This window comes from Moesziomyces antarcticus (genome assembly GCF_000747765.1).
Source record: "Moesziomyces antarcticus DNA, scaffold: scaffold_v10003, strain JCM 10317, whole genome shotgun sequence".
In the NCBI taxonomy this organism is placed as follows: Eukaryota; Fungi; Basidiomycota; class Ustilaginomycetes; order Ustilaginales; family Ustilaginaceae; genus Moesziomyces; species Moesziomyces antarcticus.
Window position 1 is genome coordinate 399,480 of NW_014639007.1, and position 24,940 is coordinate 424,419.

Consider the following 24,940-nt stretch of genomic DNA (forward strand, 5'->3'; position numbering starts at 1 on the left):
CATGTACATTAACGCGATCAATCGTACTCTTCTTCATACTCCACTTGGTTCGGAGCCGGTTCGTCCGAGTCGGAGGAGTCGGGTTCGGGCTTGGCGATGAGCGCCTCGTACGCCGCGTCGTACTCGTAGTCGTCGTCCTGCATCCGCCGCTTCGACACCGCCAGCTTGGGCGCGGGAGGTTTGGGCGCCGCGCGGTGCGCGAGCAGAGACGGGATGTTGGTCTTGCGTGTGAGGCCCGGGCGGCGAACCGTGCCTGTGAGAAGCGACGTGAGCGGCTTGCCGAAGAACGAGCGGGTGCTGGGTGACGCAGAGGGTGAAGAGGTGGTGCCCACGCGTTTGATCGCCACCGTGGCGGGCGTTTTGCGCCCAGATGCGGCGGCTTCCGCCGAGGCTGCCGATGAACGTGGCGAAGCAGCCGAGTCCCCCTTCTCCTGCTCGTCTTCGTCCCCACTCTGCGTCTTGGCCATTTGAACCCCACTGGCTGCAGAGTTGGTGTCTGGCTCTGCAGCTTGCACTTCCGGAGAAGCATTACGTTTGCCAGACTTGCGACGCGGCGAGGTGGGTGCAGGAGGCGTGAGGATGCCGTCATCCCCATCGCCGCCGGATGCATCGCTGTGCATCTCCTCTTCCTCGTCGTGGCGTCTACGGGCTTTGCCTTTGTTTCCGGGCGTCGATGCTTCCGCTCGAGCCACATCCGGCTCTTGTGTTTCCTCCGCCCGACCTGGCTTGCTCTTCCTCGGCTTCTTCCTGTCGCGCGCCTGGAAGCCGACGTCTTCGTCCGTCAGATCCGCATCGTGCTGCTCCTCCCCACCGCCCTCCTTCTCTGCCGCCAACGCTTTCGCCGGAGCTGCGCTACTCGAGCCAGCATCTGCATGCTCATCTTCATCCTCGTCATCTGAAAAGACGCGCGACCGACGCTTTCCACTGGCCTTGCGCGTCGGTGTGGTCCTCTTCGACTTGTCCTTAGAAGTCGAAGCCGACGAGCTGGCTGGCGCTGCCGCAGCTGCCTGCTTCTTCCGCAGCGGCTTGCCGTCGAGATCGCACACGGGGCTGTAGCTCACGTCCTTGCGGCTACCGCGCGTGGGGCGTCGACGCGCGAGCGCTGCTTCCTGCGCCGCGAGCTGCGCCGCAAGCGCAGCGTCGTCCACCACACTGGACGCGCCCGGCCGCGAGGTCTCGGACGATTTCGAGCCGCGTCGCCGACGCTTTGGGCTATCCGAACCGCTTGCGCCCTTGTTCTTCCTCCGCGAGGCGCTACCGCTGTGTACCGCCATGGAGGGAGACGACGCAGGCAGCTGCACGTACACCGTACTTTCCGGTACGTCTACCTGTTCCGGCGACCTGGAGCGGTCTCGCGGCGTATCTGCTCCGTCGGCTTCGATTTCGCCTCCGTCCTCGGGATCGCTATTCGCCACAAAGGCGCCTTCGAGCCTCGCCGCCGTGGCAGTCGAGATAGCAGCCTTGGAGCCCGCTCTCAGCTCAGATGGACTGGGGAGATTGTTGCGTGCCGAAGGGCGGAGTGGCGATGTGGCATGGCTGGTGGGCGGCGACGAGACGAGGTTGATCTCGGTGATGCCCACGGGTGCCGAGCTGTCCATGTGCGACTGTGCTGTGGATAAAGACGCAGCCGAGGGCGGCCACGTCGCTGCGCCTGGCAGAGCGTCCGTCGAGGCGGTGGATGTGGCGTGGGTACCGGCGTCTACGATGCCGTTCCAGGAGATCGAGGTGGATGCTTCGGGCCCGAGAAAGGGCATTCTCCACAGCGTGTGCGTTTTAGGAAGAGGAGCAGCGCGTGTGGGTTGCAGTGGGGCAGGCTCGAGAAGGTCGGGATGATGAGGAGAGAAGGCAAGAGAAGAGAGAGTGGAGGCTGAGGATGCGGTGCGGAAGTGTTACTTTTGGGCCAGCTCGGCTCGCGTTTTCGCCGCCACCTCTCTCGCTCCGCCCTCTCGCGGCGCGTGTGCCGCGTGTCGGTGGCGCGCCGAAAAGAGCGAGACGCAGCCAAAAAACTGAGCCTTTTTTCGACTCCACGCTCAGCATCGATCTCACATCCCCAAACAAATCGCGCTGCAATTTCGGCTTTACGCGTCTGCCACCGAGACCAACACTCGCAGCTGAGTCGCTGTCGGAGCTTCATCGTTGGGCTTGCGTTCAAGTCATACATGGCTGTGGTGCCTCTTCAGTCGCAGTGCTGGCTCTGGGTCTGAATCTCGACCCAGCCCTTGTCGCCTCGATCGAGTGCGTCCAATTCTGTTGGACCCTCTCGAACCATCGTCAGCATTCTAGTCGCTTTGTGCGCAGCATCAGTTCGCGAGCTTACCTTTCATCTGCTCATCCGAGAGCTCGAACTTCAGACTGTCGGCGTTTTCCACTTGGCGTTGCGGGTTGCTGCTCTTCGGTAGAGCGACGATGCCGTGCTGGACGAGCCATCTCAGCATGACCTGTGCTTGGGTCTTGCCCGTCTCGTCGGCGACCTTCTTGAGCGTCTTGTCGCCGTAGTACTGGCCCCTTGCCAGCGGGCAGTACGCTTGCACGATGATGCCTTCCTTTTCGCACGCGGCTCTGAGCTCCTTCTGTGCAAAGAATGGATGGCACTCGATCTGGTTGCATACCGGACGCACCGCCGGATTGCTGTCGAGAAGCTCCCTGATGTGGTGAGCTCCAAAGTTGCTGACGCCGAGGCTGCGGATGCGGCCCTCTTGGACAAGCTCGGTCAGCGTAGCCCATGAATCGAGACGAAAACGCTTGCCTCCGTCGGGAGCATGCAGCAGCACAAGGTCGAGATAGTCGAGCCCCCATTTGGCTAGACTGTCCTCGACGGCAGAACGGGTCTTGGCGCCACCACCCATGTCGTTGAGGTAGAGCTTGGTGGTGGCAAAGATCTCCGAGCGGGCAACGCCACACTCGCGAATCGACGCTCCGCATTCAGCTTCGTTCCGATAGTATCGTGCCGAATCCTACCAGACGCAGCTATCAGCAAGCAAGCCTAGTCCTGGAGGGTGAAGGGGGACGGTCGACTTACGACATGTCGATAGCCTGCACGAAAGGCGTGCTGGAGCGCAGTGCGACACTCGGCGCCGCGCATGTCCCAGGCTCCAATACCGAATCGAGGCATGGTGTGGCCGTCGACCATGGTGAGCGAAGACGAAAGTGAGAGCATCTCGCCCCGAGCGGGTGCAAATCGGCCTGTCATGGTGGAAAGATGCAGTTGGTGGTCGGAAAGCAAGCCCAGCGACAGCGCAATGAGTGTGGTGGTCCGAGCGGACAAGAAGGGCTGTGCGTTACTCCACATGCGACCCACACGCCAAATTCACCCGGCACCGCCGCGAAATTCTCCGGCCACACGCAATGTCACTCTTCCGGGACGCTTCAAGCGTCGGTCCTGACGACTGGGCTGCGTTCATTGCTACAGTGTTGGTTATTACGTGTGCGATGGCGGCGTTGGCGATGACGGTGGCGATGGCGGTGGTGGTGGTGGTGACGTTGGCGGTGGGGGAGGCGGCGGCTCTTCGGGCGGCAAGCTCGGTGGGGATGGAGATCGTTCGGTCAGCAAGCTCTGCCACAGCGCCTTTCTGTCCTGCACTGTTCGCTCCGCTCCGCCGAGTCTATACCGCTTGCTTGCCCTCCCCCACTCGTTTTCGTCTCCGGCTCGATTGCAGCTGAGCGACTGATCTGGCTCGCCATCGCGCTCGAATCGTGGCAGTGGCCGCCGGTCGACCGTGTCGAACTTCTGGAGCCGATTGCTGTCGAACAATTGCGTGTGGAAGTCGACCCAGCGACGTTCTGTACCGTGGGGGGTTGCGCCTGCCGGACTGGGACTTGTGGCAGCGGCGACGGTCTTGGCTGCTCCGAGGCTCGCCACATCAAAGCCACGAATCATCTCGACGTCGTTCCACTCGGTGTCGTGCTGGATGCGGTGCCGTACGCTTTCGATTGGGTCGTGCGGTGCGATCCAACCGGGTGGATAGCCCCAGACGAGCATGTTTCGCAGGTGAGGCAGGTCGAGTGTCGAAGTGGGCAGCTCTGCATCGCTGTCTTCTCTGTCGTTGGTCTCGCTGGCAGCATCCCATGTGAGTGCTCGGATGAGCTCTGTGCTCGGCTGGCCCGGGATGAACTCGTCGAGCCATTGCAGACGCTGCTGTGCAGATGCTACCTGCTCGTGCAGTCTGGCATGCGCGTTGATTTCCGAGTCGCCGCTTCGAAGCGTTTTGTCCTGCTCGAACTCGAGTCGGCTCTGCCGGATGCGCTCGCGGTCGCGTGGGAGCGGACACTGCGATACGGCGTGTCCGGCTTCTCCGCAGTTGAAGCAGCGCCTCTCGGCTCGCATCTGCTTAGTGTGTCCTTGAGCAGGAGTGTCGTCGCAATGGGCGGGAGGATGTGTGCCGAGGATGCCACCAGCAGCATCGTCCGTGGGCGGCCTGCTAAATACATGCATGTATCCTTCGAACGACTGCTCTGGGTCGAACGACTCGTATGCAGTCGGGCGGCGGTCAAAGTAGAAGCACTGTTCCTGGCCATCCCACTCGCCGCTCTCCAGGCTGCAGACCGAGGCTGCGGGAGAACTCATCTCGAGGGAGATACCCTTTCGCTACTGATCGGGGGGACAGGCAAAGCCGAGCAGACAGCGCCCTTGGCAGAGCTGCCTGCGAGCGCACGTATTGGCAGTATCTTGCACCTCGGTGTAGTCGCGTTCGAGCTCCTTCTGTTTGAGCGAGTGGATCGACACGAAGCGCGGCGCCTTGGCGAAGAACGGGATGAGGCGGTTGTGGTGTCGCACCAGCTCGTCTCGGTGCGTGATGCCAAAGCAGTCGAGGTAGTGCTCTGCGACATACAGGTCGATGCGCTCAAGCATGGATGGTTGAGGGGCCGATGGATGGAGTCCAAGCGCGGCATCGACGGGCGCACTGCGCTCGTAAAGGAACGCGTCGTCGCTCCGCAAGTCGGCCAGATCCAGCTCCGCACCTTCGTCGTCGACGCTGGAGTCCAGACGAGTTTGCGTGGTCTCGTCGTCGCGCGCAGCTTTGAGCGTGCAGCTTGGAGGTGTCTGCTGCGGATTTGTAGTTGTGATCGTGGGTGTGCGGCCGTTCGGCGACGGCTCGGAGGGAACAGCTGCGCTCGACGCGCTCGACGTCGACGGACCAGCTCGCTTGCCGCCGAGCGAGCGACGCTTGAGCTGCCTGGTGGGTCGATGTGCAGTCCGAGGTGCGCCTGTGAAGAGGCCCATCATCACCTCTCGCTCCGTCCGTGAGCGGCGGTGCGGTTCATCTCGAGTCTCGCGCACTGTCGGAAGCGAGCGATATGAATGAGGCCGGAAACAGAGGCGATCCGAGCGAGCGAAGCAGCTGTGCTGCACCAGCAAATCGAGTGTTGGAGGAAATTCGGCGCGGCGGATCTCTGCGACTGCTGCTGCTCTGCTGCTCTGCTGCAGCTCAGACAGACCAACACGTCGGCGCAGCTTTGGGTGGACCCTGCATCGCGGATCCTCCTCTTGGCTTCATTTCGCCGAGAGGGGCAGCAGCGGCCAAAAAAGGACAGGAGGCCGAGGCGAGGCGAGKCGAAAAACACACACGAACCAACCTTCCCTTCCTCCCAACGACAGCGCTTCGTTTCAGCTTCCATCGGCGCACACCCGACTGCTGCGGATGAAAGAGGCGCATCGATCCTTTCGGGCTTCCCGCGACCGGTGCCATGGCGCATCCCCAACCTCAACCATCCGAACGGCCGTCGACCGCAGGTGGATCGGTGCTCCTCCGTCCCTCGGCTCGTCCGATCACCCGTCGCGTCGTCTCGGACCGCGACCATCCTCAGAGCACCCAGTCGCTGCCCTCTACGGGCACCATGACCCCCAATCTCTGGAACGCCGTGCGTCAGCGGGTTCGCGTCGCATCCGCACTCAAGAGCGAGACCAAGATGGCTCAGCGTCGCTCGCGTGCCTTTGAGGACGCGCGCAGGTTCGATGACGAGGGCATCTCCTCCGACACCATCCGCGGCGACGTCGGTCACCTCCTCGCTCCGGGACAGTACGCTGAACAGTGGCAGTCGCTCGCCCACCTCTTTGACGCGGCCGACGACACCGATGAGGCCCCACGCTCCCGCTCCAGATCACGCCTCAAACGCAGGAGCAAGCGCTTTTCCGTTGGTCCGTCGGGCGCTTCGGGATCGTCGCTGATCTACGCGCCTGCTGCCGATGCCTCGTATGACAGCCAAGCCAATCGCTTGCGCCGATCCGCCAGTACCGTGCAAGAGAGGGAAGACGAGAATCCTGACGACTCGATCGCGAGCCTCGCCCGCACGCCCTCCCTCAAGGGCAACTCGAGCATCAAGCTCCGCTCCCGCACCTCACACACTGCATCGGTCGCCGCTTCACCCGCAGTCGAAGACCTCTTTCCGCACCGGGTGTCCATCAGCGAGGAGCCCGCCAGCATGCTCGCCAACGATCCCGACCAGACCCCACTAGGCGAGGATCCGCTGCTCTATTCATCCGAGCACCTCCTCCTAGAAACCGACTCGGAATCCGACTCCGAGTCTGGCTCCGACTCGGACAGTGATTGCGACGCCGATCGCGTTGATGCACAAGCAAGGCATCCTGCATCCACCCTTGCCCCTGGCCATGGCAGTCGAGGAACCGCTTCAGAACAAGAAACAACCTCTCGCGCCTCGCGCGACATCGCTACGCCGCTCAAGACTGCCTACAGCTCTCTTTGCGGCTGGACCAAGGGAAACAACGTCACTCTGCTCCATAGGAGCATCGTCAAGTGTGCTCTCGCCTACCTGATCGCATCGCTCTTCACTTACTCTCCCGCCTTGAGCCGTTGGCTCGCATCCTTCCTGCCCAACAACGATCCCGAAGACGACGTGCCTTTCTCCAACCTGCACATGATAGCCACCGTCGCCGTCTACTTCCACCCCGCAAAAACGCTTGGCGCCATGGTCGAGGCCGACATCTTTGCAGTGGGTGCGTTTGTCTATGCTGTCACTCTGGGCTTCTGCTCCATGGCCGTCGCCGTCTTCCTGCACGAGACCAACCGGCTGCTCATCTCGGATATTGTCAGCGTGCTCTTCTTCCTCGGACTCGGCATGGCGCTCGTCGGCTACGCCAAGATCAAGGTGGCCAAGCCGCAGTTCAACACGGCCTGTTCGCTCATCTCGATCATCGTCTTCACCGTGGTTGTCAAAGAGGGCTCGCTGCATCTCGGACACTTTTCGACCGAAAAGACGTGGCAGGTGACGCTCGTCGTGCTCGTCGGCTCGCTCATCAGCAACGTCGTCTGCTTCTACGTATGGCCGCAGAGCGCCACCACCAACCTGCAGAGCGACATCGTGCGCAATCTGCGCGGCTTCTCGACGCTGCTACGTGTGCTCACAAAGACGTTCCTGCTAGAGGATCCAAGCAACTTTCACTTTAAGAGCGACCGCATCAAGCGCGCCATCGACGATCACCACGACAGCTTCACCTCGCTCAAAAAGAACCTCTCGGAGGCCAAGCTCGAGTCGCTGTTTGACCTGCGCATGCGCGGCATGACGCACAAGTACGTCGAGGCCACCGACTCGCTCAATCGCCTCGCCCAGCATCTGACGGGCCTCAGGAGCAGCTGCGGCCTCCAGCACCAGATCATGGCTGTGCGCAAGGAGGCCCAGCGACTGGCTCGTGATCAGGGCGATTTGGCCTCGGTCGCGACCACTCAGCCAGGTGAAACGTCTTCGCAACCCCAATCTCGTCCTGCGTCGTCCAGGCTGGCCGACCTGTTTGAGGTCGACGCCGATTCTGACGCTGAGCAAGCCTCCGGCAAGGGAGGCGAGGAGGCTGCTGCGATGAACCGCACTGCAGACAGTGCCACTGCGTTCGAAGACTTTATCCAGAGCGTGGGTCCGCACATGCGCAGCCTGGTCTTCTCTTGCGGTCGCACACTCAAAGGTCTGCGATCGACCTTTGTCGCTCGAGAGCCGCTGAGCGCTGACGCCAAGACGCTGCACCAGGAAGCCTCGAGCTACAGTGCCATGCACGGAGGCACGGGCACATGGCACAATTTCGGCACGTCGAGCGGCACCTATGTGCCCGGCACCAGCTTTGACGGGCTTCAGACGGATATCTCGAACGCTCTGCGTCGCTTCCAGCACGAGCAGACGGTGGCCATCAAGCGCATCTACACCATGGAGCCCAAGAAGCTGGCAGGAGCTGTCGATGCGAGCGGCGAGGTGACATCGGACCCCAGCGCACGTCACGCCAATGGCGGCGTCAGCTCTCTGCTGCAAAAGACGAGCGGGGACGAGGATGTGTTCCTGATCTTCTTCTTTGTGTTCAACCTGGAAGAGTTTGCCAAAGAGCTCGAGGTGCTCATCGAGGCGCTGGAGCAGATTCGGCAGGCGGAGGAAGGCATCGCTCTGGCGCGGCAGACGTCGGTGTGGATGCGCATGCGGCTCTTCCTCGCCACGTTTGGCACGATGGTGTCCGAGTACGCCAGCATGGTCGGCTGGCGATGGGGCGAGGGCAGGAGGCGAAGGGGCCATCGGGGTGGAGCGGGCGGCGTGGCCAAGAAGATGACGACGCCGCTCGACTTTCCGTCGAACCGGCGCCATGCGCGCAATACGGACCAGACGCCCCAGGCGCTCACGTGGAAGGAAAAGATGAATCGGGTGGTGTGGAGCCTGGGCGAATTCTTCCGTCAGCCGGACACCAAGTTTGCGATCAAGGCGGGGCTGGGCAGCGCGCTGCTGGCGAGTCCGGCGTTCTTTCCGTCGACGCGTGCGATATTCACCAAGTTCCAGGGCCAGTGGGCGTTGGTGAGCTTCATGGTGGTGCTGTCGCCTACGGTGGGGCAGTCGAACCACATGAGCATCCATCGCATGCTGGGGACGTTGCTGGGTGCGTGTGCGGCGGTGGGGGTGTACAAGCTGTTTCCGGACAACAATGTGGTGCTGCCAGTGTTTGGGGTGGTGTTTTCGGTGCCGTGCTTCCGATACATTGTGGGCAAGCCGCAGCTGGCGTCGAGCGGGCGGTTTGTGCTGCTGACGTACAATCTGACGGCGCTGTACTCGTACAACCTGCGCAAGACGGAGGTGGAGGTGGAGCAGATTGCGTGGCAGCGGTTTGCGTCGGTGGTGGTGGGCGTGGTGTGGGCGACGGTGCTCAACCAGCTCGTGTGGCCGTTTGAGGCGCGTCGCCAGCTGGCGCTGGGCGTTTCGGACGTGCTGTTCAAGCTGGCGTGGCTGTATCAGCGCCTGGTGCTGTCGTACTCGCGAGATCCATCGCAGCTGGGATCGCGTAGGAGCGCCGGAGGCAGCGACGACGAAGACGGCGGGAGCGAGCGGGAGGAGGGAGAGGACGAGGAGGCGGCGCTGCTGGGCAGCTTTGCGAGTCGGCATGGCGACGAGTTCCAGGCGATCGAGCTGCATCTGCAAGTGACGCTGATCCAGCTCGAGGGGCTTTTGGCACAGACGAAGCACGAGCCGCGACTCAAGGGCCCGTTCCCCGTGGCGACGTATCGATCGATGCTGAGCTGCTGCCAGAACATCCTGGACAAGCTGCACAGCATGCGGTGCGTGACGACGCGGCAGGACTGGTACCGGCACGTGCGGCGCGACTTTGTGATTCCGGTCAACGCCGAGCGGCGCGAGATGGTGGGCAATGTGCTGCTCTACTTCTACACGCTCGGCTCTGCGTTTCATCTCAAGAGTCCCGTTCCGCCCTACTTTCCACCGGCGGCGGCGTGTCGGGTGCGGCTGCTGGAGCGCATCCGCGAGCTGCCGGTGGTGAAGCGGCGTGCGGTGCGCGGCTCGAGCGCATATCTGCTCTTCTACTCGTACGCGCTCGCCATGAAGGACGTCATCGACCAGCTCGATGCACTGGGCCGGCTCACGCAGCAGAACTTTGGCGTGTGGGGCGGCGGCGTCGACGAGTTCGAACGCCTCTTTGTCGCCAGCGCCGAGTCCGCCGTGCCGAGCCCATATGCGAGCAAGAAGCCGTCGAGGAGCAACCTCGGTGCCGGCTCGCTGATCCGATAGCCTATGAAGCACACACACACACACACACACGCACACGCCAACGTTGGTGGCACCGCAGTCGAGATCGGATGCATCGGTTGGTTCAGCTTCATCCCGGTCTCGACTATGAAAAGACGGACAATGGCGCGGAGGCGTGGTGAATTTGGACGGTGAATCTTCGGAGCAACTTGGACTATTCATCGATTTTGCAATCCTGCTGTTTTGTTTTTCTTCATGTGCAGATGAGGTGCCAACCAACGATGAGAGGGTGTGTGTGGAAACGAAGCTTGGATGCAGCAGCAATCGTATGGAATCATTGGGCAGCTGCGGGTGACAGCGTGGACAAGCACGGCTGGAGACGGTGGGGGAGCACATCCGCTCTAAGCTGGATCTCGAGCGAAGGCTCCGTGGGGGTTATGGCCCTTTTTTGGCCCTCTTTTTTTCGAAGCGATTTTTTTCCCGTCCCGCACTTTTTTCTTCCTTTCTTTTTTGGCTCGATTTCATGAAAAGGGCTCAAAAAGAAAGACCGAAGCAGAGCCGACTGTGCGCCTGGAAAGAGTGGCTTTTCTTTATTTTCTGTTGATGAAAAGAGCGGCTGCCGTGGCTCCGGGAATCTGTGGGGCAAAACAAAAAGGGGAAAGGAAGGCCAAGCGCCAGGCACTTTCGCTGCCCTTTTTTGCCCGCAGCCGCTCCTAGTACTATTTAATCCGGCAGGCTTGGGCAGCTGCTATAGCCGGCCGTGCGTCCGAGGCGCGCTTTTTGGTGCCGTTGTGCCTGAGAAAGTGCCTCTGCCACGCTGCCACGCTGCCACGCTGCTGGGCTGCTGGGCTGCCTCTGCTTCCAACGCCACTCGACGGCTGCCAATGGACCCTCGAATCGACCCAACCTCTCACCCTTCATCTCCGCCATCGCCATCACCATCGCCATCCTACTCTCTCCTCAGCCAAAGCTAAGCTCGCCGCAAACGACATGCGCAGGTGACGGACAGCTTCTTCTCCTGCAGTCTCAGTCCATTCTCAGGTCGCCACCATGCCGCCCGCAAAGTGCGACGTCATCCCCAAGGAGCAGTTCACGCCGTTTGCCGAGAGGCGCGCGTGCGCAGGATGCCGCAAGATCAAGTCGCGCTGCATCTTCCCCGACGACACCGCCTCCAACGCCTGCACACGATGCATCCGTCTCAGCATCGAGTGCGTCGTCCCCTCGCACCATCGCGGCGTCAAGCTCGAGGGCCACCGTGCCAAGTCCACCTCCGCCACTCCGATCAGGCCCGCGCCAAAGTCGCACTCGCGCCAGTCCGCCAGCCCCAGCCCCAACGACGACACCGACGGCTCCGCCTCCGCCTCCACCAACCCCTTCTCCGTACAGAGCCTGCTCGACACCACCAGCTCCGAGCGCACCGCCTCCAAGGCGCTCCTCTCGTCCACCTTCCACTCGCACATCCAGGAGGAGCCGGCGGTCAAGGTCGCCACCGCCTCCACCGCAGGCCGTCCGCTCATCGAATCCGTCATCTCCGCAGGCCTCTTCGACGACGACGAGGTGGCCGAGCTCGTGCGCTTCTACTACGACCGCCTCAACCCCATCATCGCGCTGCTCGACTCGCACATCTACTCGCTCAAGGCGCTCAAGTCGAGCCCCGACTACCGCATCCTCCTCGCCGCCATCTGCACCGTCTCGTCCAAGTTCATCAAGGTCGAACGCTACCTCGACTCGCTCGAGTTCCTCAAACCGGCGCTCTCGCGCATCGCTGCCGACGACATCCCGCCGCAGCTCGAGATCATCCAGTCGCTCTCCATCCTCGCCATGTGGAAGCATCCCAAGGACGGCAGCAGCTGGCGCAAAGTGCGCCTCGCCATCACCCAGGCGTTCGAGCTCGGTCTGCACGAGCTCTTCGCGCCGCAGAAGCGTTCCAAGCACGGGCCCTCGCGATCGTTCATCCAGTCGCAGCGCACCATCATGCAGCTCTCGTGCTTCGAGGACGGCTATCGCGACCAGCGCCATCTGCCGCCCGCCATCGACCCGAGCCTGCTCCCGGACCCGCGCGAGTGGATCGAGTCGCTCGGCGACATGGTGCAGGACATCGACGTGCGCCTCGCCGCCTCGCGCGAAAACGCCAACATCAAGCGCGACCTCATCACCTCGCTCAAGCAGTCGAATGCGCGCAGCCCCAATCCGGCGCAGATCAGCCGCGCGACGTGTCTGCGCAACGCCCGCCTCATCAAGATGGGCATCACCGCGCAGACGTGCTCGAGCTCCATCTGGATGAACCCGCCGGCGAGCGAGATCCCCTGCCAGCACTCGGGACGGCCGTGTCTGCTGTTCCACGACACCAACACGTTGTTCAACTATCATCGCGCGTTGTATTCGATCTACTCATCGCCGTTGCTGTCCGGCCCCGGGTTTGCGCAGGATCGGCAGGCGGCGTTTCAAAAGTGCTCCGAGCTGTCGGTGCAGCTTTTCGAGCTGCTCAATGGACCCTATGGGCAGGCGGGGTACTATCGATATGTGCACGACATAGTCATCCTCAACTTGGCGGTGGCGGCGGTGTGGATTTGCGACAATTGGAGGGCCATGCCGCAGGAGCTGGCGATCCAGGCGTGTTCGGCGATTCGACAGGCGGCGGATGCAACCTCGCCGTCGCTGGAGGATCCGTTGGAGCAGGGCAGCTACCTCGCGAGGTTCTTGCGATTTTGCTGCAAGAAGCTGCCGTCGACGATCTCGATCAACGAGAACTCGCCCGTGAATGCCGAGGATCTGGTGATTTCCGAGGATGCAAAGTGGGCGATGGGGTTGAATCCTTTCACGCAGCTGTCGAGTGCGGTGGGTGTGCCTGCGCAGTTCCGCACGCCGCATGCGGGTGCCTCGCCCAAAAACGGTGGCGCAAACACATCGAGGTATACGGGTCAGCATCTGTACCATAGCAACGCCAGCCAGACCTCCGGTTCGCCCTCGCTGCTCTCTACATCTTCGCCCCAGAATGGACAGTATGGTCCGGCGGCAGGCGAAGCGAACTTTGTCTTTCAGGGGCATGGAAATGCGCCAGGGCAGCATGGGACACCGGCAGCGGGCGGATCGACAATGCAGTACCTCTCGGAAAGCCTGGTTCCGCCAGCGTATCCGATGAATTGGGACACCTACGACGACAACTCGATCATCACGTTTTTGCAGTCCATCTCCAACGGCGCTTCGTAGCGGGGGGGGAGCGGGGGGTGCTGGCATTTGTATTTATATTCTGTTTCAGGCTGATCAGTCACGCTTTTATACCACGAACCATGCTTCACTGTTCCGCCAATTCGCCGTTCGAAAAAGTGGATAAGGGGATGCAAGGGTGAAGTGGGAAGTGTGAAGGTGGGAGGAGGAGGAGGAGGAGGAGGAGGAGGAAGCGAATTTGGTTCGGAAGTCGGAATTTTGAGGCAAGGCGGTGAGGTGGCAGCAGCGGCGCACGGTGCGGCCTTTCGTTATTCATGCCGTTCTTGACTCTCGACACTCACCACCCACAGCTCAGCACATTCTTGATCCTTCTACATACAAACAGAGTCCGCATCTCTCACCATTCCATCGCAAGGCCATAGCCGACGGAAGCAATGCCGGCTACAGCGTCTGCATCGACGGCCAAGTCGAGCAGGGCGCGCGCGTCGCAGCGCAGCCAGGCGGTGCGGCAGAGCCAGCGCCACTGGGTGCAGCTCATCGAGGCGTGGCGCTCGGCGTCTCGTGCAGCGGACGCGCGCGACACGCTGGTGGACGAGATCGCACACCATGCACAGACGATCTGCCGCACGGTCAAGGATAAACAGTGGCTGGTGACAGCATTCAACATGGCCATCCACGCCGTCTTGCTCGACGACAGCGAGGATGCGCTCGAGGCCAAAGAGCTTTTGCGCCGCGAACAGCTCGGACAGCAACTGCTTCAGCTTGCAACGCATTCGGTCGGCGCACCGTGGATCAGCAGTCTCAAGGGTCAACACGCCGACGAGAGGTTGATCGCGTCGGCAGAAGAGGCGTTGGGACGATTCGAGCAGCTGGCGAATCGGCTCACGATGTTTCAGCGCCTGCATGCACTGGCGGATAAGATGGCGCTGCCCGTCTTGCCGTTGGGACTCGTGCTGGAGGAGTCGACGAATGGTGTGCTGCTGTGCATTGCGTCGATCCCCCGAGGAGCGGAGATGGTCGCGCAGCTGCTAAAGAGCTGTGCGTGGCTGGTGGAAGAGTCGGCGCCGGTGCGGTTGACCATCGCGGCGCAGATGCTCGCTGCTGCCCCGCCGTCCGAAGAGGCGTATGCGGCACTTGCGAAGCACGGCATGCTCATCGCATGGAAGAACGGAAGAGAGGAGAGCGCGTGGCAGGCCCCAGCGTCCAAGGCACCAGCTGTCTCGCTGGGAGAGTGGGCCGAATTTTATGCAAAGGCACTGGCGATGATGCGAAGCGACTCGGAGGCGGACGTGCTGCTCGACGTGCTGGCGAGGCAGTGCGAGGGGCGAGACGTGCACGACGCCATCGCGCGGCTTCGCAGTCAACTCGCTAGCAAGCCAAGCGTGGCTCTCCCGGGCAACGGTGAACAACAAGGCACCCCTGCCGGAGGAGGAAAAGAGACGGCGCGCTTCAGCCTGGATGCGGTCAAGGCGCTGAGCGCGCAGGTGTCTTTGGCGGCGCGCAACAAGGATGCGACAGCTGCGGCGGCCCAGCAGCTGGTGGCGGAGTGCGATGTGGGTGGCGTGTCGCAGCGCCTGACTGCGCTGATTGACTCGAACGACGGCGTCGACACGCGAGCGTTTGCGATCGAGGTCATTGCGCAGGCGGCACGAGCAAGCGCATCCCCGGGGTTGGCGCGGGTGGCTGCGGCGACGCTGTACGCCAGGCCGGCAGTGGGCGGATTCCGGCTGGATCTCGATGCGCCCGCGTCGCTCGTCAAGGCGGCCGAGGTTGTGCTGGCGCAGCTTGCGGGCCAGGCACATGTGTCGACGACCTCGCAGTCGAGACTCGCGCGTTCGCTGCGGGGCGCACTTGCACTCGATGCGCAGAGCGTGGTTCCGGCGTGCCAAGTGCTCGCGCTTGTTTCGAGCGAAGAGAGCGACGAAGAGCTGGCGAAGAGCATGCAGATGCATGTGCGGTGGCTGCGCACGATCGGCGCGCTGCTTGCGGGGCAGGGCGACAAGCCGGCGCTGGACTTGTGCTGGCTCGCTGCGTATGGCGGTGAGCGACGCGACTCCGCGGGGAGGGAGGATCACGAGGCGCAGACGCAGCAGCTGGTGGCGCTCGACTCGCTCATGGATGCATTCGGCACGGCCAACGCGCCACCGAGCTCGCTGGGCGGCCGACCGGAGCGCGCGGGTGCGGATGCGGGGCTGCTGCGCTTCCGAGCCGCGTGGGATGGGTTCTTTCACTCGACGCTCGACCTGTGCGGAGCCGAGTCGGCACTGGCGCTGGTATCGCGCGACAAGGCGATGCGGTTGCTGCTGGGGCAGGTGCTGAGTACGGGCGACGTGGATCTGTTCACCTCGCTCAGCACGGGCCCGAACGCGCTAGGCGGCGAGGAGCGCGAGCAGCTCGTGCTCGACGTCTCATCGTCGCTGTTCGACCAGGCCACGATCGCGTCGACACGGAGTAAGGACGTTCGACTTGCATTGGGCGTGCTAGATGCTCTTCCCGCTTCACCGCGCGCCACGGCCCAACGCGAGTTTATTGACGCAGCGTGCAGGCTGGGTTCGTTCAAGCTCAAGTCGATCCGGCACGCAGGCGGGCTGTTGGAGCCAGTCGAGATGCGCATGACCACGGACAAGATGGACTTGGTAGCGCGGCTGGTTGCGTCGCAGGAGGGCGTGCATCGGTCGCCGGAGCTCGTGCTGGACCTAGCACATCGGCTGTGTGGTCTGGACACGGTTGCGGCGGGAAAGGGGATGGTGGAGGTTCGAGTGCTGGCCATGTTGGCAGACGCCGCTACGGCGGCGGAGGACTTTGACGCCGCTGCGGCGTTCTGCCAGCGTCTCGTTCACAAAGCGCAGCGTCCGAGGTCGGGTGCGGAGGTGGAGGTGGTGTGGAAGAGCTGTTTGCAGCTGAGCAAGCATCCGATGTGGACGGATACGGCGGGGCGCATCGACATGCTCGCGCACGCCATGGCCCTATGCCCCCCCACCCAGCTCAGCGCGATGCTGCGACAGTGGAATGCGCTCGACCAACAACTCGCCACCGAAATCGACGAGGGTAGGGCGGTGGCCAAGAAGGATGGCGCCCGGACGGGTGGGATGAATGCAGGGCTCGTGGGGACGGCTGCCAACCTGCTGCCGCTATCGTTCTCGCCGCTTTCGTACTTTGGTGGGGCGAGCACAGCAGGGCCAAAAGCGACGAGGGAGGATGGGGTGGATGCAAGAACGGCGAGGCTGTTTGACTTTGATGCCGTGTCCGGTGCGGCCGAGGGTGGCAGTGGCTATGTCGACCCCGCCGAGCGGGCGGTGAATGCGGCGCGTGCAGCGCGCGACTTTTTGGGATGGAAGAAGAGCGCACCCCACGACAATGGTGCTGGCGGGGGGTTTGCAGGCTTTTCGCTCAGTCGTGGTGTAGGCTGGCTCATCGGCGACGCGGACAAGCGCTAGTTGATGCGCATTCGATGCTGTCATTGTGTGTATTATACAGTGTGTGTGTGTTCCAATTCGTGCACGAGCCAAGCTCTTGAAGCGCTATGCGTATCCGCCACCACCTCCAGCAACCCTTCCACCTCTTGTTTCAACTCCTTGGCCATGTGTACTGCCTCTTGGTACTCGTGGTTCGCGTGTGCCATTTCGGATTGGATCTGGTCGAGCTGCGTTTGGAGCTGCGTATCCGTGGCCAAATCCTGCGCAGTGGGGAGGTGGCGAATGATGCTGCGGATCGAGTCGGCTTTTTCGATCAGGTCCGAGACGAGCTCGGCGATCGCTTCGTCCATCTCGGCGGGAGTGATGGCTTCCGTCTTGCCGAGGACCGAGAGCGGGATGGTGGAGGAGGGGAGCGGAGTGTGCGAGGCCTTGCGGGAGATGAAAGCGACCGAGGACGACATGATCTTGAGCAGCAGGTCGATGTCGCCATCGAGCTGGGTTAGCAGGTCCATCCTGAGCTCAATGTGCTGCACAAAGGTCAAAGTGACGGTGTCGAGTGAGAAGTGGTGCAGAGAGAAGAGTGGTGGAGAGGGATCAAGTGTGGAGAGAGACACGCGGGTGAGGGTCCGAGATCCGAACTTTTTTTCGCGCATGGACCCTGACGACCGACTCCCCTTTGTGTTGATGGCGTGAGAAGAATCGGCGGCTTTTTCCCACACCACGACGAACCACAACAAAGGGAAGCGCTGCGCGCATTGTTCGGATCCACACGCTGGCGACGATCAAAGGGAAGGTGAGTATGCCCGAGACGTACTTATAGCCGCGCGTTTGCTCACTTGCTCCTTGCTTTCTCGCCATCGTCACAATGTCGGACCTGGACTCGTCGCTCGACTCTAGCATGATGGCGTCCTCGCGCGCGTCTTCGACCTCGAGCCTCGACTCGCCCACACCGACCGCTACCGCCACGAGCAAGAACGGTGGGATGTCGGCTTCGCCATCGTGGCGGCGGTGGGTGGCGGACAAGTATACGGTGCAGTATGCGATTCCGGCGGCGTATGCGCCCGCGGCGCTGCAGGTGTGCATCACCGCGTTTCCGCTCGGCGTACTTTTCGGACTCGTCCTCCCCCGCATCACCACCTTGGTCTGGCAGACGATGTCCAAAGGGACCATGGATGGGGAGGGACTGGCGTGGTACGCGCAGCCGCAACTGGCGCTGTACCTGGGCGCGTGGGTGGTGTTTCACATGCTCGAGTTCATGGTCACGGCGAGCTTCAACCCGACGCGGCTGTTCTCGGACAGCTTCCTGCTGAACAACGGCATCCACTACCACGTTGCGCACCTCGTGGCGCTGCTCGAATTCGGCCTCACCGCCCACCTCTACCCTTGGTCCAAGGCGGTCGGCTGGACAACGTGGATGGGCCTGGCGGGGGTGGGAGTGGGACAGGTGCTGAGGAGCATGGCCATGGTTCAGGCGCACAACAACTTCAGCCACATTGTAGCCGAGCGTAAGCGCGCGGACCATGTGCTGGTGACGCACGGCGTGTATGCGTGGACGCGACACCCGAGCTACGTGGGGTTCTTTTACTGGGCGGTGGGAACGCAGCTCATGCTGGGCAACAAGATCGCCCTGCTCGGCTTTGTGGGCGCGCTCTGGACGTTCTTTAGCAGGAGGGTGAGGGCCGAGGAGAAGTGGTTGGTCGAGTTCTTTGGAGACGAGTACAGGCAGTATGCCAAAAGGACCGGCACGGGCTTGCCCTTCATCTAAACACCCCGACAGGTCGGATGATCCAGGCATAGTGGCACATCGAATAGGGTTCAATGCAATGTTGGGGTCTGTCGCTTCGGCTGCTCAGCTTGTGTTGCTGAGCGCGGGCCGGCATTTTCGCCGCGGCCAACTTCAGAGTGAGACAGCAACGGCGCGTGCGGATCGGAGGCCGATCGGATCTTGCAGTATCGCTATCGAGTTGTGCGCTCCCGATGCGAGCACGATTTCGTTTCCAGTTGAGAGGAGGAGGATTGGGAGCGGCTCGAGCGTCGCGCGCGCAACAAATTGCGCTGCTCCCACTTTTCGCACCCGACCCGACCTGACAGCTGCTCAGCTGCTCAGCTGCACCACCGCCGCTGCACGTTTGACGCTCGGCTCGAAAAATGTCCACAAATTCCCGTCTTTTTCTTTTTTGTTCGGCAACCAGAAATCGCAACGCCGATCGAGAGCGGCTGTGCGTCGGGAGCTTGGCATTGGCACCGGCAAAGACTGTGTGCAACGCGGCTGCACGCACAGTGGGGTCAAGACGCAGCAGCCAAGCTGTCCTTCTCTTCATCTCGCTTGGCCTTCTCGTCATCGTCAACCGCCATCATCATCTCGACCACCGCACCCCCCACCGCGCAAGCTGGCTGACTGCCGACATGGCGATGCAATCCCTCCACCTCCTGCTTTGAATCTCGCTCCACACAACGTTGCTTCGTCGACATGCACTCCACGCCGCTGGCGAGACCACGCCCAGGCGCGCCCTTGCGCTCGGCGTCCCTCGCCCTGCTGCTCGTCCTCTTCGCCTCGTTCCTCCGCCTGGCATCAGCCCAAACAATCACAGAAATCGTCACCTTCACCACAGGCTCCGCATCCCTCAACACTCCCACACGCACCCCTCTCGCCGGTGCAAGCGCCTCACCGACCCGCTCTGCATCCCAAGCCACCAACACCGTCATCCCAGACCTCCAACTCTCCGGTCCACAGGTCCCCTTCCTCCTCCAAAAACCCATCCCCTCGCAGTACGACGATGCCGCCAACAGCGTCACCTCGCGCATGAAGGACGTCTACTTTACAACCTGCCCCGCAGACCAGGTCAACTTTGTAGACCCACAACTCCGCATCAACGTCTCCGCCGTCTACACCCAGTTCGATCCCGACCTCGACCCATCGCGCGTCCTCGCAGATCAGAACCAGTACACCTCGGGCGTGCTGCGCATCGTCGCCGTCGGCGCAACAGATGCACAGGGCAGCACCGTCAACACCAACGTCACCCCACAGCTGCTCAGCACCCTCTCCGTCGAGACCCAGTTCCTCACCTTTAGCATCTTTCGCAACGACTCCTACCTCTGCGACAGCCTCTACCCCACCCAACCCGACCCCAACGGCACCACCGTCAATGGAGTCGTCATCCAGCCCGCAGGATGCCTCTACGACCCCGGCCAAGTCTCGCTCGGCCTAGGCATCCCGCTCAACGACACCTACACCCTCGGAACCCTCTGGACCCGCATCCGCCTAAGCGACACCTCCAGCCCGCCCCTCGACATCGCTTGCTTCGAGGTATACGCCAGCCCCTACGACGACGCAAAGTGGTACTGGGACCTCATCTTTTGGTTCCCCATCGCCCTCACCATCGCTTTCTTCGTTGTCGTCGCCTTGGGCCGCATCTTTTGCGCGCTCACCTCGCGCGCCAGGGCCTTCAAGAACAAGGCGAGGGAAGGGAGCCAGCCCAACATCATCAACGACACCATCGCCCCCACCCTCGTCTCGTCCCTCTCGGGCCAAAAACTCGCGCTCAGCGCCGCCCTCCTCCGCTTCGCCACCCCAGGCTGCTGGGACATCATCCTCCACACCCAGTTCGTCGCCGCCATCGCCATGATCGCCGTCCGCTGGCCCGAGTTCGCCTACCCCTTCCTCAAGCAAGCCGCCTGGTCCACGCTCACCGCCAACGTCACCCTCATCCGTCCCGCAGAGCTCGACTCTTCCTTCAACCTGCTCGCTACCAACGCTTCTCTGCCCTCCGGCGATATCAGCCAGCAGTTCTCCAACCGTACCTCGCCCCTCTACATGAACCGGCAGGCCGACAACCGCCTCCTCAACCTCGACGGCGCTCGCGCCGGTATGGACGCCTACGCGCACGCCATCGGCCTCCGAACGCGCGACCTCTTTGGCACCTGCCTCGCCATCTGGTTCCTCATCGTAGCGGCCGTCGTCGCTCTCTCCCTCGCTGCCTGGCTCATCGATTCGATCCACCACACCGTTTTGCGTCTCCAGAAGCGCCGCGAGGACGGCTACGATCTCGACCTCGCCACCGCACCCAACGGTCTCGAAACCAAGGAGATCGCAGAGCGCGACGACGACGACCAGCCCCGTTCGTCGCTCAGCCGTCGCGGAGGCTACCGCTTCATCGGCTCGGCTCGCACACGCCTCTTTGGCGCCACCGACAACACCTTCCACCTCCGCATGCTCCACGGCAACATCCTCAGGGCCGTCCTGCTCTTCCACCTGCCCATCACCATCTTCACCACCTACCACATGGCCAACGCCGACGTCTTTTCCGCCACCTCGGTTGCGCTCGCCGGCCTCGCCTTTGCCTTTCTCTCGGTGCTCGCGCCCGCCTACGCCGTGTTTTGCATCAGCCGCGCGCCTACAACAAAGCTCTACGACTCCATCGACACGCTCGCCGCCTTTGGGCCGCTCTACAACACCTACAGCCCAGGCTCGCAGCTCTTCTGTGCCGTCGACTTTGCGCGCACCTTTGTGCTCGGCGTCGTCATCGGCGCGGGCCAGGGCAGCGGCAGTGCACAGGCCATCATCGTGCTCGTGTTCGAAATCATGTTTGCACTCGCGTGTGGTCTCTGGCTGCCCTGGGGAGAGGGCGCCATGATGGGACCCGTCAGCTTTGTCGCCAATGTGCTGCGCGTCATCACCGCCGTGCTCGTGCTGCTGCTCAGCCCGCTCGTCGATTTCGGCCGCGAGCCCGTCGGATGGCTTACGTACGTGGTGCTGCTTATCCAGGCCATCCTCTACGTCTGCGCGGCATCGATCCTCGTCGTCAAGATCATCGAGGGCGTCGTGCGTCTCGTCGGACGCGCGTCGTTTGACGAGCGCGCCTCGCCACGCACCTCGGGCCTCGGAGGCGCGATACGCAAGATCAAGCGCAGAAAGGAGACCATCCAGCTCACCAAAAAGGGCAAGCGGCTTTCGCAGCAGCAGCTCCAGAAACAGCCGCTGAACCGCGCAGGATCGACCAACACGCAGACGCTCATGCTCGCCGGCTCGACGGGCGAAAACACGCCGGCGATTCCGTCGTCGCCGCGCAGGCTCAGCACGTCGCTGCAGTCGACCATGTCGATGAACCGCATGCCCATGCACTCGCGCCAGGCGTCGTACGCCTCGTACCTCGACACGCACTTTCAGGGGCGTCGATCGCCGGCGGACATGCTCGCGGACACCAACAGCCCCTACTCGACGTATCTGCGCGGCGACCCGCACGACGAGGGCTACATCATGGCTGCGCTGCCTCCGACGGTGGCCAGCGCACGCGCGTCGTCGCCGCCGCCGCAGCTGCACCAGTGGGGTGGGCGTCAGTCGCCGCCTCCTGCGGGCCAGTCGGGATTCGTGCGCATGGGCGGGGGAAGAGCGAGCGATACCTCGCCGTACCAGGCGCTGCATACGTCGAGCAACGGCCTCAACCGCGCGCTGAGCACGGGCAGCGTCACCGGCGCGCCCAACGAGCGCATGTCGCCCACGCAGCAGTTTGCGAATCTGCCGCCCCAGGCACGCATGCGACCCCGATCGCACAGCGCCGGTTTCGACTCGTACTTCGACCAGCATCGACGATCGTTGCCGCCTCCAGCGGCGGCTGGAGGAGATGATATGGTGGGGCATTCGAGCACCGAGGCGGTGGCGAGGAATGCGACGATGCGACGCTACTCGCAGGGCGCGCAGCTGCGTGCGAGCCAGTCGATCGCCGGCATGATGGCGGTGGACGAGGAAGGGCAGCCGCTCGAATCCACCAAGAAGCACAAAGGTGGCAAGTTCTGGAAGCGAGGTGGAGGAGCGCGTAGCGACAGCGACAGCGATGACGATGACGACGATGGAGCGGCGGGGCTGGCGCCGTACCGGTCTCGCGGCGGCTGGCGCGGGCTCAACAAGATGAGCGCCGCCATGAGCAGTCTAGCTGCGCGGCTCGGGGCGAAAGGCGTGGCGGAGGCGGAAGAGGCCAATACGAGCCTGGAGCCGCCGGCTTCGGAAGCGGACGGTTCGGCGGCGCGGTCCAAGGGCTTTGAAGTCGTGCGTCCGCAGCGGCCGCGTCGAAGCTCAACGGGCGCAGAGAGGGTGTTGGACTCGGTGACGACGGCGCCACGGCCGCCCAGTCGCGAGATGGAGGCGTCGGTTAGCGGCGGTGGGCTGCGACGCGGGGTGTCGTCGGCGGCAGATGCCTACTCGACACCCGCCAGTGGTGGGCTGGACGCACTTGATGCTGCATCGGGTACGCTGCCACCGGGTGCGGCGGAGCAGGCGTTGCTGCTGCCGAACCGGTCGTCGGCGCGGCCAGCGTCGGCAGTACGTCCAGCGAGTGCGAGCAAGCCCGCAGTGGACGAGGAGATGTTCTGGGTGTCCAGGCCCGGCTCTGTATCGTCGTCGCACAAACTGGCGGCAACGGATGGGCGAGGGGGGAGACAGCAGGTGTCGACGTCGTCCAACCCGCGCATCGCCGAACCCATGCAGGCCGAGGTGGTGGATGCGGAAGAGTCGGACGAGGCGCCCACGCCCCCCGTGCAGCCGTCGCGTCCGGCCATGTTTGATGCAGACGGCAGACTCGTCGAGGCTGCTATCGACTTTGACCGCCCCGCGGCGGGTGGCGCGAGTGTGCAAACGCAGCCGCAGCTGCAGCCGCAAACGCAGCCGAGGGTGTGGGATGCAGCCCAGGCGTACAATGCGCGCGCGCCATGATGATACCAAGCTACATCTTTCATTTTTTGCTACAATGGACAATTTTCCTTCTACAGTTCTCACAATACTTTGCAGGGGGATGAAGTCGGGGCATGCGTGGTATCGGCACTGCTGGAACGGTGAGAGGCAGTGGCTGTACTTGAGACACGCTCTCGCAGCCACCCGCGTCTGCTATCGCTTCCAACGCAGGTTGATAGCGCATAGGACGGTGGCACGATGCGGCCGTACGACATTGTAACGACGCGCGACACAGCTACACCGAACGCGCATTGCTCGGGTCTGTATGAGGAAACAAGATCGAGTCGCGAGGCGGAGGAGATGGCGTCCGGCGTGTGTGTGATGGCCACACCGTTTGTTTTTCGCTGGCGCGCAACAGCGACGTGACAATCGCCAAGCTGACATGTGACAGCAATGATGGCGAGTAGTTTTGGCGGGTGGGGGCAGCGTGGCAACTAGACCGGCTTGACTTGGATTCAAGCGGCCAAGCGGGAGTGTGTGGACATCGGCAACTTTTTTCTGGCTTTGCAAGTCTTCATCCGCGGTTCCCGAATGTCCCCCCACCCATCCGGCCCTGTCCGGGCTGAGCGGATTTCCGTCTGACTCGGGTTCGAAAAAAAGAAGAGAGAGAGAGACAGAGAGAGAGAGAGGCAGATCCGGCTTCGGTAACTTGATCTTTCCCGAAACCTCCCTCCGCACCGTGCACACACGCCTCTGGGAACTTCCGATGCAGGGCCGATGCAGTCGCTTGTAACGCTCGAATCGGCGCGGGGGGAGCAAATGGGCTCGGGTGTGAAAAAAAAAGACGCGCGTGTCGACCGGTTAGCCCGACCGAGGCGGCGCATCAATACAGTAGAAACACCGAGCAGCCATCGGTGAGCTGGTGCGGCCGGCGAAAAGCAAACGAAATGGCGTGAAAAAGCGATTGGGCCGGCCACTTTATTTTTTTGTCCCCCCGTTGTCGCGCAAAGCAATGCAGCCCGTGCGAAGTTCACACTCCGGACAAGACGATCGAGCCGAGTCGACGGAAGCTGCCGCAATGCGAGTACTTGCCGGCCAATACAGAGTCGAGGCGATTGCGCCGGTAAAGCCATCGAGCGGTTCTCACGCTCGCCAAATGCATCTTTGTCTCCCCCGCGCTTTTTCGCTTTTCGCGCGTTTTGGGCGCTCTCGGTTAGCAGGCGCTCTCGTGCTCCGGCTGCGGCGGCGGCTGCCAAAAGATGCAGTGCAGCACAAGTCGACAGCAGCGCCCCATCCAGCCGTGGCCCCCGACCAGCTTGCTTGCAATCGACATTGCCCCTTTTGCCTTCCCACCGCCATCCTTTACGATCTCTCGAGCGCTTGCTCATATCGTATCCACCGCGCCTTCATCTTTCGCACGCTCCCCGAGCAAGCGCTGTCCACCCACTTTCAAACGCGGCGCTTGGTCTCCACCCAACCACCACAACCCTAACCCACGCACGCCACCATCTTCATTACACCGGCTGTATCATACGCTCCCCCCTCCGCGCCTCCATTCGCCGACCATCCGCTTAACCCGCCACTTCATCGCATTTCGGCCACAACACAGCAAGCCTCGGTCCGTCGGTTTGTCGGTCAACACTATACACCGAGCGCCAACTTAACTCGGCCATCATCGAGTCCCACACCGACGATTCGCACGCTTTGGCCAACCGAAAAAGCCGCATAACCCCTT

At 62.6% G+C, this 24,940-nt stretch overlaps 8 protein-coding genes across 8 annotated transcripts; 5 read left to right on the plus strand and 3 right to left on the minus strand.

Moving 5' to 3' along the window:
• Positions 1-17: 17 nt before the first annotated feature.
• PAN0_003d1608 (xylose and arabinose reductase) lies at positions 18-3,289 on the minus strand (the record flags this gene model as incomplete). The annotated part of the gene is made up of 3 exons (XM_014802567.1): positions 18-1,867; positions 2,318-2,954; positions 3,020-3,289. The coding sequence occupies 3 exons, from the start codon at positions 3,287-3,289 to the stop codon at positions 18-20; spliced, it is 2,757 nt and encodes a 918-aa protein (XP_014658053.1).
• A 129-nt stretch (positions 3,290-3,418) lies between these two features.
• Positions 3,419-5,495, minus strand: PAN0_003d1609 (uncharacterized protein; the record flags this gene model as incomplete). The annotated part of the gene is made up of 3 exons (XM_014802568.1): positions 3,419-4,535; positions 4,653-5,174; positions 5,437-5,495. The coding sequence occupies 3 exons, from the start codon at positions 5,493-5,495 to the stop codon at positions 3,419-3,421; spliced, it is 1,698 nt and encodes a 565-aa protein (XP_014658054.1).
• Positions 5,496-5,685: 190 nt separating this feature from the next.
• Positions 5,686-9,999, plus strand: PAN0_003c1610 (uncharacterized protein; the record flags this gene model as incomplete). Its single annotated transcript, XM_014802569.1, has 1 exon — positions 5,686-9,999. The coding sequence occupies one exon, from the start codon at positions 5,686-5,688 to the stop codon at positions 9,997-9,999; it is 4,314 nt and encodes a 1,437-aa protein (XP_014658055.1).
• Positions 10,000-11,007: 1,008 nt separating this feature from the next.
• PAN0_003c1611 (uncharacterized protein) lies at positions 11,008-13,167 on the plus strand (the record flags this gene model as incomplete). The annotated part of the gene is made up of 1 exon (XM_014802570.1): positions 11,008-13,167. One exon carries the CDS (start codon positions 11,008-11,010, stop codon positions 13,165-13,167), a length of 2,160 nt encoding a protein of 719 aa, XP_014658056.1.
• Positions 13,168-13,559: 392 nt separating this feature from the next.
• Positions 13,560-16,562, plus strand: PAN0_003c1612 (uncharacterized protein; the record flags this gene model as incomplete). The annotated part of the gene is made up of 1 exon (XM_014802571.1): positions 13,560-16,562. One exon carries the CDS (start codon positions 13,560-13,562, stop codon positions 16,560-16,562), a length of 3,003 nt encoding a protein of 1,000 aa, XP_014658057.1.
• A 32-nt stretch (positions 16,563-16,594) lies between these two features.
• On the minus strand, positions 16,595-17,194 carry PAN0_003d1613 (uncharacterized protein; the record flags this gene model as incomplete). Its single annotated transcript, XM_014802572.1, has 1 exon — positions 16,595-17,194. The coding sequence occupies one exon, from the start codon at positions 17,192-17,194 to the stop codon at positions 16,595-16,597; it is 600 nt and encodes a 199-aa protein (XP_014658058.1).
• Positions 17,195-17,406: 212 nt separating this feature from the next.
• Positions 17,407-18,306, plus strand: PAN0_003c1614 (protein-S-isoprenylcysteine O-methyltransferase; the record flags this gene model as incomplete). Its single annotated transcript, XM_014802573.1, has 1 exon — positions 17,407-18,306. One exon carries the CDS (start codon positions 17,407-17,409, stop codon positions 18,304-18,306), a length of 900 nt encoding a protein of 299 aa, XP_014658059.1.
• A 705-nt stretch (positions 18,307-19,011) lies between these two features.
• PAN0_003c1615 (uncharacterized protein) lies at positions 19,012-23,247 on the plus strand (the record flags this gene model as incomplete). Its single annotated transcript, XM_014802574.1, has 1 exon — positions 19,012-23,247. One exon carries the CDS (start codon positions 19,012-19,014, stop codon positions 23,245-23,247), a length of 4,236 nt encoding a protein of 1,411 aa, XP_014658060.1.
• Between the last annotated feature and the right edge of the window lie 1,693 nt (positions 23,248-24,940).